We start from the raw sequence: 12,302 nt of genomic DNA on the forward strand, positions 1-12,302 counted from the left end.
ATAGGTTTAAACCTTGTCCCAACACCATATGGGTAGTGTACAGAAAATACTATGCTTAGTGTAAGTAGTTTGTGAAAATTACTTAATATTTCTTGTTATTTTCTCAGTAAATTGCAACAGCTAGAATTCAAAAACAATGTGCTACTGCAGTGAACTTTGAATGAAAATCCCAGAAATACAAGAGTTTAAACAAAATAATCCATAAATTGAAATACATGCTTTCTTTTTAAATTAATTTGACATTACTGTTTTCTTAAACTTTTTACTATACATCTTTAGTGGCAACAGATAAACAGACTGTCACAGACTGAATTTGTTGGCAGGATTTTTCTGTTGTCCCTCTATCGCATTCAACTCTTATCAAAACACTAGTTGACTACTATTGGAATGATGTTGAATATGGGATTCTACTTTTCACAAGCACCCCAACTTCAATGAAAAGGGCGTATGAGGTCTCAGAAGCACAAATATTACTTAAGGCAGAAAGTTAAGTTATTGTCTATTAGTACAGGCAGAGTCAACTAGGAATAAAAATACTGAAAACAATTTCATTTTACTGGGTTGCAATGGGGAGGGACCATAGTTAAAAAGTAAAAAACCACCTACCATGTTAAACTGTTGCACTTTCCCTCCTCCCTCAATTGTACAATTATATACAAATCTGCTGACCTTCCTCAAGATGAAGCAAGTCTGCACTAAAATAAAACAGGGTCATTTTAGCAGCTTGATTCAAGAGTGGTTACCACTCTGCCAGTCTTGCGAACTTCTCTCTCCTTCTTTTGAACCTTTTCCTTCTGCTTTTCCAGTTTTTCTTGTGTTTTTCTAATATCCTTAATTTTCTTCTTTATTGTTGATCGGTCATTTTGACTGGAGACTCCCAAAGCCTTTGGGGGGAAATAAAATACCTCATTAATAATTTTTCCAACAGCACTGTGAACAGTACTTGCACATGAACCGTTTAAGAAAGCATTATTCACTTTGCTGCAAGATAGCCTGTTTATTTGAAAAATAAGGACCTAACCCTTTAAGAGCAATGTAAATGGTCATCTGGTAACAAGGTAAGTAAGGAAATAAGGGCCAGCGCTTGTTTGGTTGTGAAATAACAGTTTCTCTTGGCATGTGATGGACACGTAGATACTCGAGAATTTCCAGAAAATAGCATTAACAGTAGTCTCAAAGTATTTTTCTAGTTCTTTTTATACAAGAGGAATTTACAGTACTCTCTAATTTTTAATATTAAGGCTTTTGAACTGTACAAATTAAAATATATTCAGTAAGTAGATGGTACGCTTTGATTTTTGATCAGCAGGTGGCAGTACCGGATGCCACGTTACAGACAGCATTGGCTCACGCTTGAAGTGTAAACAAAGCTTCAGGCATGAAAATCCACCGTTCCCAAACAGAGAGGATCGTCTGACATACCAGCAACAGGTATTTCCTCAGTGTCCAAAGAAATACTTGTGTAACACAATACAGGGCCTTTAGTGCTGCACATCTATTCTAAAATGCAGGTATATTTTGGAGACTGAAGTTTTTATGACACGTTTTTTTTGACACATTTTTTTTTTCTCCCTAAAATAGTCAAATCCTACTATTGATCATGGACAATAATTTGCCTTTTGTCAGAATAGTCCAATGAACCTCATTTCAGTAACATCTTGCCTGTCCAAAATTCAGTCTGATAACCTAATGAAAAACTGAAAGTTCACTGACACTAGAAGTGATAGGTACCATGCAGCTTCCAGACATAAAATAACAAGAAAAAGGCTCAAAAGAAAGATTTAGACTACTTTTTTTTCATGTTTCAAAAACATTTAAAGGTTTTTAGACTTCCCATTTGAATTGGGTGGATCTTGTTTTGATGGGACCTTACACAGATCGATGCATCAAGCCCCTTTGGGGAATTACGCTCACTTTGATTTCCTCAAGATGCAAACAAATACTTGGTATTTTTCTGATTAAACCCAACTTGTCTTTAATTGTACAATCAACTGCTACATTTTTTTTTAACTTTATAGTCTCCAAGTATTCCCAAAACAAAACTCTATACCCTTAAAGAGTCATGAAAACAGGAAAACAGACTTTGTAGGTTAAAAATGTCTGAATAAGCAGTGAAATTTATACAGTTACAAATTTATGCTGGGATAGTCACATACCTTTAACTTCTCACTGTCGAGCTGCATTAACTGCTGTCCATCTATGTTCATTGCTGTGAACTCCGTAATATACTGCTCCATGTTCATTCCCATTAACCAGTGGCATACTTGCTGGGTGGTCCATTCAGAAATAGGTCTGCTGTGCCATTGATTTTGCTTTCCTGTTGTTGTAAATTCGTCATCTAATCCCTAACCAATTGAGAAAGGTCACTGTAAGCAATGTTTTACTTGACTACATGGTGAATTCCCGTTGACACTTGAGTTTGATTAACAAAGTACATTTGTAAACATACTCTAGCTCCAAAAAGACTTCAGTTCCTGAGATCACAGTTTAAAGTCAGATTGCTTAGGAGTTTGCTATAAACAAAAGGACACTACAACAAACACAAACTAAGAAATACAGAACATTAATGGTTTTCTCTAAATTAGCAAATCATTTGCTTAAACATGTATCCTAATGACGAACAGGCTTCCTCAGTCAGTTGAGGTAGTTAGCTCAGTTCTAATGTTAGATACTGCCTCGTACCACATCAAGAAGAATCCAGTAACACTTCAATTGAATAACTGATTATTGTTAAGTGAAGGAAATCCTGAATAAAAGCAGTTCTAGCAATCAGTAAGTCTGGTGACAGTTCCACGCACACTTTTACTAAATTCGGTGCATTTCCAAAAAATGAGTGTTCTTTCATCTAATGCCACCACGTCAACATTTTAAATGGTCTGCCTAGTACAAGACCATTTAAAAAACATAAGAGCTTGTAGCCTTCCACTGAAAATACAGTTTGCCAGCTCAGAGCTTTTGAAGCTCCCTGCTTCAATTTCAGTTGGCTTCTGAGGGAAAAAAGGCACTGCTGTTCATCCTGAAGCACGCTATTACTTCATCACAAAAGGAAAGCTACATAAAACAGAGCTCAATGTCTCTACAGAAGAAATTCTAGTGCGATACTTGAATCAGTAACATCACAGTTACCTGAAGTTTTATTAACTATCCAAAATGATTTCTTGCTAGCTCATGATTGAGTACAGGCTGCATTAGACTTGCAGACTGCTCCACTAGGCAGCTTCCACTGCTTATCAAGACAGCTGCAAAACAGCTGAAAGTCTGCCCACTTTTACCCTCCTTACCCCTGTCCCTTGTAAACAGGGAACATGGAAATAAGCATCTTTCTAGTGACAGGTTTCAGACATGACCCTGCAAGCTGCAGGTGAACAACTATGGCTTCCAACAAGAGCACTCTCCCAAACTCCAACTCCCTTGATGGAAAATTTGGGACAGTAGATTCAGTGTAACAAAATAATTCCGGCGATTGCCAGTGAAAGATACCGACACGGAGACCCGTCACCTGATCTGACTGTACAGTAAACCAGGTCCGAGTGTGGAACATGGTGAAACAAATACAACCGTAAATTTCTGATGTATCAGAGGATTACAGGTTAATCAGAAACAGTTTTGTGGAGGGAAGGACAGGTGATAGTGCAGATAGATGGGAACAAGTCTGTAAAGCAGAACAGAACAGTTTGTGCTGAGGTCCTAACCTCCACATAAGAAGCATTTTGAAGGATTTTCACTTCCTAATAGCCCCCATCTGGTCACACAGACTAAATGGCCACTGGAATGCACCAGGAATGCTGCTGGAGCACATCTGATTTGACTTCCAAGATAAATGAAAAATCAGGCAAATGGGAATAATCAGGAAATTTGCTTCAAAAGTTAACTCCTAATCCAAATGAAAATGCTTAAGCAGATATAACAAGCATGGACACATCCACCTTCTGATGTGTAGAGGAACAGCAATTTTCACAAAGTATCAGCAAAGGGCTCTGGGAGAGGTTTTGCTTGAAGCTGTTCTACACAGCATCTGTGTCAAGGCAACTGGGGCGCAGTGAGTTTTCTATCCAAGCCATCAAGCTTGAGGTGCTTCATACAGAAAAAGAAGGTTCATTGTATAAATTACTAAAGGAATTTCAAAATGTTCATTTATTTTAAAGTTTCTGATAATAGTACTCCTCAACCTGATACTGTAATTCAAAATACACACTGGTAACTTTTTGTCTCATACTAGCAAGTGTTCATGAATAATACACAAAAATGGGAAACTTTTTACATTTCAAGTTTGGCTTGTATCTCAGAGTTGTGTGGGGTCTAATATCAGCAAGAAATACTAACACCTATATTGCCACCTATATTTTTTTATATAGAGAGATGTACTTTTATCTTGCTGTGTGTGTATGTATAACTAAATACACATAGATATCTCCTTGACACTGGGAAATGTGTAAAAGAATTTATCCCAGTTAGAACTCGCTCACTAGTGTTATTTAATTCATGTTAGCTATGCAACAACTTCACTTCTATAATTTCAGAGTCTCTGTCCTTGAAGAAGGTGTATTCCTGTCAAACAAAGAGGCCCAAATTAATTTGTTTTGCCAGGGGAATGCAGTCCCCCAGCATAATCTCAGGGGGTCTCAGCAGCAGTTCCTCCAATCAGAGCAGCTAACAGACTGTACCATGGAGGACTCTCCAGACCAAGCTACTAATTCCAGTGTAGGCTTTCTGCATCATTAGCTGCAAACAAACTTCTCCTACTTCATACTGCTAATAACACAACCCTAAAACCAGAAGTTGTACCAAAACCTGAAACTGTGTTAGCACACTAAGATACCATCTCTTCACAGAAATCAAGGTGAACGGGAAGATATTTAATCCTGTATAATTTGATTTTTTCACTACTGTACAAAGGAAAAGCACATTTGTAACTATTTTTTTCAGAATATGAATAGGAAAGTAAAAAGCATAGAAGAATAAGATGAGGAACACTTATTTTTGATTAATGCTTATTGCTCATTAAATAACAACATACATGCACCCCCGAATTGTTCACTGTCCTTCCAGATGCAGGACTGTCCCAAGCTGTTTGTACATCAGAGTTACAGTCCCAAAACAGCCAACCACACACACAACAGATCAGCTGCAAATTTGGAAGCAGAACCATAACTACTCATATGGTATGGAAGCATCAGAAAAACCCTATGATCCTGCATAAAAGTGCAGGTGATTCAGAAAGGAAGTACAGAAATACTGAAGGTGCTAAGGACAAAAAATACAAAACCCAAAGAAAAAACCCTAAATTCCATCTCACCATTTACCGGATTAAAACCTTTAAAACTGGTGAACTAGCTAGTCCTACCAACCTAACTCTCACCATGCCGTCACTCCCCCAAAGTGCCTGAGGGTACCTGCTGCAGTGTTGCTCCTGTCTGGGTCTCAGGCATTTCCATCTCCAGTTCTAACAGTTGAGGATTTGCAGGGCTGCACCCATTCCTCTGAAAGCAGGAGTTGTTATGCTGGCTAGCATGATCCCTGCTGGATATTTATGAACCATCCAAACAATAAGCACCTGACAGAAGTTCTGCTTGCAAAGAACTTGAGGATTTGAACTACCAAAGTTTCTGTGGTTGGTTGCTTTTTCCCCCTAGACCTCAGTTGTACCAATTAAAAAAAGTCAAGTAACAGAACTACCTGTTCTTCACACACACAGCCTTCTGTGAAGAAAAAAAGTGCTCAGAGTTTATTTATTGTTGTCCTCAGAGCAGACCCTGACAAACAATGTAATTACTGAGAAGGTACAAACCAATGTTCGTTGCTTGTATGTATAAGCAGCATATGAACTAGAGACAACAGTAGAAACAAACTCATCTGTAACAAAAAAGGCTTAGTCATCACTTCACACGCACAGAGCAACAGACAACTCGAATTTTAGAACCAGCAGTTTACTGAAAGTTGTGCCACTGATCAAAGAACAACATTCAGGAAGATACTTAGCTAAAATCTCATGACTTATATACTGCTTGAAAGTTGCAGAAGCACATACTTCCTTCACAAACCACTCCATTAAAAAACCTGCAGGGAGCACATATTAACTGGAGTTCCTCTGGTTTTCATTAGACCAACAACTATCATCACTGATAAAAATCTGCAGGAAAATAATCTCTTACTGGAACCTGTAAGCTAGTTTTCTGACTTTTGACACCTCAGATTTTTGTTAGTGATTTCATCTTTACAGCATTGTTTGTAAGCCTGTTCTGACCTCTTACATTTTACTGGAATATTTTAAGATTTTCACCAAAGCCTGGTTTCCAATAGCTAACAACAAACTCCCACTTTCATGAACTCCCATTTAGTTTTTTTTCTTCAAACATTACCACTGCCAATTTGTCTAGTTCTACTTCAACTTTAAATGATAACTCCTTGTTTACAAAAGATTTAATTTGTAAAGAAAGCAAGCAGTCAAACAGCAAATGAGACAATCTCTCAGAATGTTTCCTAAGTGTAGACTTCAGGTTTCACCTGTAGGTAAGGGAGTTAGTTTTCCAGGGGAATGAACGCTGACTTTCAGGTATCTAGTTTCTAGCTATGGTTTTGGATCATTTATTTTCTGTGGTTTTGCTGGGTTCTGGTTGTGAGGGGTTTTTTTGGGTTTTTTGTTGTTTCTTTTTTAAATTTAGATGAAATTTTATGGTAAGACAAACCTGCACTGATGTGAAGGCAAGGTCAAAACCACTGCAGTTTTCATTCATCTAGGAAGTTGCTTTAACTTAGTGGAACAGAAAGATGTTATATTTAAAATTAAAAATTGAGATTCAATCAGAGAGAGTTCATTCCATTTTTTATGATGTAAGTAGGATCAGAACACAAACACTAACATGGCATCTACTGGTCCGTGTCCTTAGTTCAGTTAACAGCTCAGGATACTTCACAGTGTTCTTTAACATTAAAATATGGAAACAGACATGAAATGTCACATTACACAAATCTGTTTCTATTACATGCTGTAGTGTGAACAATCACATCAACAAGACACATATACACACTTTGAAACTCACCTCATTTGAAGAGAAGGTTAAAGTGTGTGAACGACCTGACAGGTTTGGTTCTGTCACTAACCCTGAAAGTTCACAACTTGGCTTGCTATGGTATGTATCATCTATGACAATTCTACTCTGCAAACAAGTGGAAATAATGTTTTATTAACTCACTCCTTGAAAAAGCAGGTCATAAGGTGACATTCTAGTAATTTTGAATTTTGGTAAAAAAATTAGTATGACCCAGTTATCTTTAGATCACATGAAATGCACTCACTTCCATCAAGCATTTAACTTATTTTTGTTAAACTTTGGAATTTCAAAGCACAGCAACAAATCTAAAGCAGTATCTCTAATAAAAGCACACTGTGTAGAAGATCGCTCATAACCTGAAATTGTGTTGAAAGTACATAAGGACAGACAATCAGTTACTCTTTCAAGCAGGCACACCACACAGGGAGAAGTCATTTGAAATTCAGTTGTTGGAATTATTCATGTTGAAACCTACACAAGCACCATGAATTTGCTTCAGAAGGGGCTGTTTTGATGGGGAGATAAATATGAAAGTCCTATTTGTTTCTGGACATTAAGATTCCCACGACACAGAAGCGCCCCCATAACTCTGAAAGTTTCTAAAAACGAGAACCAGGTTTAGACTTTGTAACTGCCCACGTTCCAACCACTGCCCGGGCAGTGAAAGAAACAGACTGTCTTTGCCTAACATGCATGGAGAACTGAAATACCGATCAGCTTCTGGCAGCTTGCACATCAGAGTTTAAGGTAGTTCCTGCATGGATAATACAGAGCATGCCTGATGACAAGCTTCCCCCAAACTTTAAATTCTGACTTAAGATACTGGATTGTATTGATGTTTATGCAGTGGCTACACTTGAGGCACAGATCATATCATCTGAAATTTACCTCGATATGAGAAATAGTACATAGGTGTAAAATATCTTTATAAAAGCTCTTATAATAAATTGACTGTATCCAGCCATGTAAAATCTTCTTCATAGTTAAAGGACTAAATAATGTAAAAAATGCTATAACAACGCAGAACATTTTAGAAGTTAAACATTTACTCCATGTCTTCTCAAAAAATGGTTTAACACTTAAGCATGTAAGTTACTATAAGTATACAGTTTGACAGGCTGAATAGATTTTTTTTAAAAATAAAAATTATTCAGAAATAAAATATTTTGACAAATGTATTCTTTTAATACATTAATCAAGGACTACTATTTTAAAAAACTACATAACAAAGTAAAATTCTGGTTAGAAATATGATTAATATAAGAACTATCATATTGAAAGGACTTAGAATCTTCATAGCATTTACTGTTTTCATTTAGTTTCTACATTTAGTCTGTGTCTGAAGTAAGCTTTTGGATCCGTATGCCTGCCTTAGCATGTAAAAGCAGCAGGACCTAGGTTCAACCTTATCCAGCAGCCACTATGTGTAGGACCTCAGGGGCAGACTGAAAAAACCAGATACGACACCTGAAAACTTCACAGCTGATTTGGTAAGAAAATCCTTCTAAAGATTGCTGATGTGCATATTTCCTAGACTATTTCCTAATTTGATTCCCTCCATTTCCAACTCAGATCCCATATCCCCATATGCATAAATAATCCGAGATCCTGAATCAAGTTGATGTGAAAGATTTTTCTTCAGTAACTTAATCCTATAAGAGAATTACTGCAACTGTCATCATTGACCACTTCTGTGTTTGCCTTCTGATTTCAGTTTAACCTGAACTCTTAAGTTTTCTACATTATTCTGTTTTAGGGGTGGATACTTCATTTCTGCACTCCCTTTTACCCTAAATTAGTGATTTCCAGTCTTTAAAAAGAAAAAAAATAATTTTAAGAAAACAAGGAAAAAACACCACAACTCAACAAACAAAAACCCCTTTAACTACAACTTGAATTTTCCTGCTAGCTTTTCATGGACTGAACATGACTGAAAAATGGTATTCCATTTGCCATATAGATTATTTTATTAATTACATTATAGTTTAGGGACTTCATTTAGATGTAAAACATATTACCAGAAACGGAATACTCCGTCCATCAACCTATTCTCAGATGAATTTCAGCCAAACTGAAAATCTATTTAGCAGCTTTTTTTTTAGTCACCTTCAGTTCTCTCTTTCTACCTTTACAGAGCAATCAAGAACAGTTCAGAAAAAAATGTACAAAAAAAAAGACAGGATGATATATGAGCAAAATATTTACAAAGACCTGAGGAAAAATACAAAGAAAACAGCCAAGCCATCTCTGCACCAGTTGTAATGTTTTTCCCCTCTCAGCTCCTTTTTGGTTTAAAGAAGTATTTATTTCATTTTAGGGATTTAGAACCAGTTGCAAAGATTCTTGATTCATGAAGAGCACAGAATTTGCATAGAAGTTTTACAGGTATGCTTCTCAAGATTTAAGGTAATACGACATTGATAGTTTACACCACAGTGTTCCTCCTTGCAGTGAAAACAAAATGCTGCATATAAGCTTAGAGAAGATACATAATGAATACAAAGAGTTTCAGTGTGTTTGTACTGTATTAGAGAATGAGACATAGTCAAGGGGCAGATAATGTAAAGGGACAATTAAAAAAGGTGTAATTTAAAACCTCACAAAGCTAAGCACTCTGGAAATACTTAGATACCAGGATTTTAGTGCTTGCATTCCTACTTTTCATGAACAATGAGAAGTTGATTCATTACTTTGCTAAAAATGATAAGCTTAAGACTAGCTTCAATAGTTAACAAAATCCTTCTAGGTGCTGTAATTTTAAACGGCAAATTTTGCAGAAACAGAGAAGAGTTTAAATTTAATTAAACTGTTTACACCATCAATATTAACACACAACTACAGAAATTATACACAAGGTGAAAGACACATTATAACAGTTAAGAATTTTGTCATGCCAAAATCCCTATTTCAGAATTTCTACTTCTACCTGCTCTTTAGTGAGTGCTTTCACCTGATCACATGGGATACTACAAACAGAAAAGCAGAATATACTATGGAGATAACATCAACAAAAAGGCACATTCTTTCCTTAAATTAAGATTATTTTGTCTCTGCTGTTATGCTGGTTTAATATCAAGACTCATTGTTGAGTGGTCAATACTCTCTCAGTTTTCATAATAAGGTTTACTAACCAATGCCTAGTTGCTGTAGGGCAGGCTTAATGAGTAACTGCCATGTTAAGATCTACAAATACTGGTCATTCCAAGCAGTAGCCACTGTCACATCACCATCTTTATAAAAGCCTCCAAGTGTTGCAAAGTAAAACCAGCCTGACATCAGAGAGGCTGAGTATGATTTTAAGATCAATTAATGGATGAAAACCTATACAGGGCCAGCCTTCTACAGTTTTACAAAGCAGGAATGCAGTTGAAGACTGTTACGCTCTTCCAGCTGCTGGTTTGCAACTGGCACTAAGGAAAAGAGCAGCAAGCAGCAATTACACACTGGAGCATGAGAAGGAAACAAAAACTTAAACAGCAGGCAAGAAACCAGCTGGAAGGTTAAGGTGATAGTCAACTTGGATAAGGTATACTACAATGAGAAGAAAAGGCTATTATTTCGGGGCAACAAGGAAAGGAAGAGAGAGCACCCAATCTGGTAAGATCTGTATCTTTTGGATTGCCAACAGAAGTGTCTATAGAAAGACAATAAGGGGTGCTTAACCACATTACAGATGCTTGTAGTAGAAATGCAGTAGTGGGACTTTTCCTACACTCAGAAAAATTATTTAAATCAGGAAGAAAGGAGTAATGAAGAGGGGAAGAATGGGATCTTCTGAACAATGACTCTGTGAAAGCTGAACCACTGAACGTTTATCTAGAGAGAAAACATCTCTTGCTAGCATTGCTACAGCCTATTAAGAGATCCACTATACACTTCTATTTAATGAAAAAGTGTCCCAAAGTGTATGCATATCCCCTTTATCATGGATCTGGCAGTCCCCAAATCCTTGGGTTATTTACAGAAAGATCTTTTGGCTTCTACATACTTCAACTAATGCAAGCAATGCAGAAGCTGCAAATTCACAAGTCTCACACACACCAGACAGTATTCTGTATGGTGTATGTCTACTTAAGAGATTAAAAGGTTCCCACTCTCCTTAAGTTCCTGTGTTATAGTAAGGTATTGTATGGTTATAAATCCACTTTCTGTATTTTTTTTTCCCCAAATTGTGTATACAAATAACTTATTCCTGTCATAGCCACTGTAAACTCACACTAACAGAAAGTAATTAAAAAAATGTATTATAACAGCATTTTATTGCAGTAAGCATCTGGAAACATGGAAAGCCAACTTGTTATCTGATATCTACAAGCAACTTCACAGACTACAACTTGGCAAGTTTATCTTCTAGATTTGCAACTCATTCCTCCAATAACACAGAGAAAAAGGAAGAAAAAAAAGAAAGTATTTTAGACAACCAAAGTGAAGAAAAACTGTGAAACTTAAGAATAAGCCTAGTTTGAGGTTACTCAAACAGCTACAATTTTGAATCTGACAAAACCCAAAGGAAACAAGAATGAAGCTAAGTTAATAAGACTGAACTAACAGTCCTATATTGAAATAGGTTTTAACAAAATATTTAGACAGCACAAGCATTGTTTGAGGACATTTCTTTCACATAAACTTTAATCTCAATACTGTAAACAGAACTACAAATGGGACATCATTGCAGGTTTTGTTAAATTACCTACATTTTGCAACCATTTCTTCTAAATAGTTTAAACTGTAAAGATGATAACTTTCTGGTTATAGTCTGAATTGTGTAGCCTCACTCTTAAGGTCTGGTTAAAAGGCTTAAGATTATTAGAACATAAGCAGTTACTCAGACGCAGTTTTCTAGAAGAAAGTGTTCTAAAATGTGTCTCTTGGTTTTCAATACTAAATTTGTTAATGAAAAACAGGATGCTGTCTTCATCCACCTGTCTAGTACTCCATCCCTACATACCAGTGTGGTAAGAAGAGTTTGGCCAACTGGCTGGGAAACTGACCTCTATGTAGGTACAGTGTTAGACCAGGAAACAGGTGAGATACACAACAGGCAAAGAGACCTGGCTTTTAAAAATATACTATCCCAAAGCTAGCATTATAAACCAGTGAAAAGCCATACCCTGTGAGCACCCTTTAGATGCTACTTCTGCCTGAATAGTCTTCATTGATGCTTAAACTGAACAGGAGGGAAATGGGAACATTTAGTCTCTGCTTGTGAGGGCTGTACAGTTTTAAACTTCTGCAGCTATGTTGTAAGAG

The 12,302-nt window shown here is 36.6% G+C and overlaps 1 protein-coding gene across 2 annotated transcripts in view; it reads right to left on the reverse strand.

Annotated features, from left to right (window-relative positions):
- Positions 1-470: 470 nt before the first annotated feature.
- The window catches only part of LOC311192006 (neurabin-1-like), a gene marked incomplete at its 5' end in the record, with an annotated part of 39,587 nt that continues 27,755 nt past the window's right edge, over positions 471-12,302 (reverse strand). The window contains 3 exons of one of the 2 annotated variants that reach the window (XM_084264383.1): positions 471-884; positions 2,157-2,345; positions 7,041-7,157. In XM_084264383.1, the coding sequence (XP_084120509.1) occupies positions 717-884; positions 2,157-2,345; positions 7,041-7,157 (474 nt within the window). In that variant the 3' untranslated portion in view covers positions 471-716. The remainder of the gene's footprint in view (positions 885-2,156; positions 2,346-7,040; positions 7,158-12,302) is intronic. The other variant, XM_084264384.1, reaches the window with a different exon arrangement.

Source organism: Gallinula chloropus, assembly GCF_964237585.1.
Source record: "Gallinula chloropus genome assembly, chromosome: 5".
NCBI classification, from domain to species: domain Eukaryota; kingdom Metazoa; phylum Chordata; class Aves; order Gruiformes; family Rallidae; genus Gallinula; species Gallinula chloropus.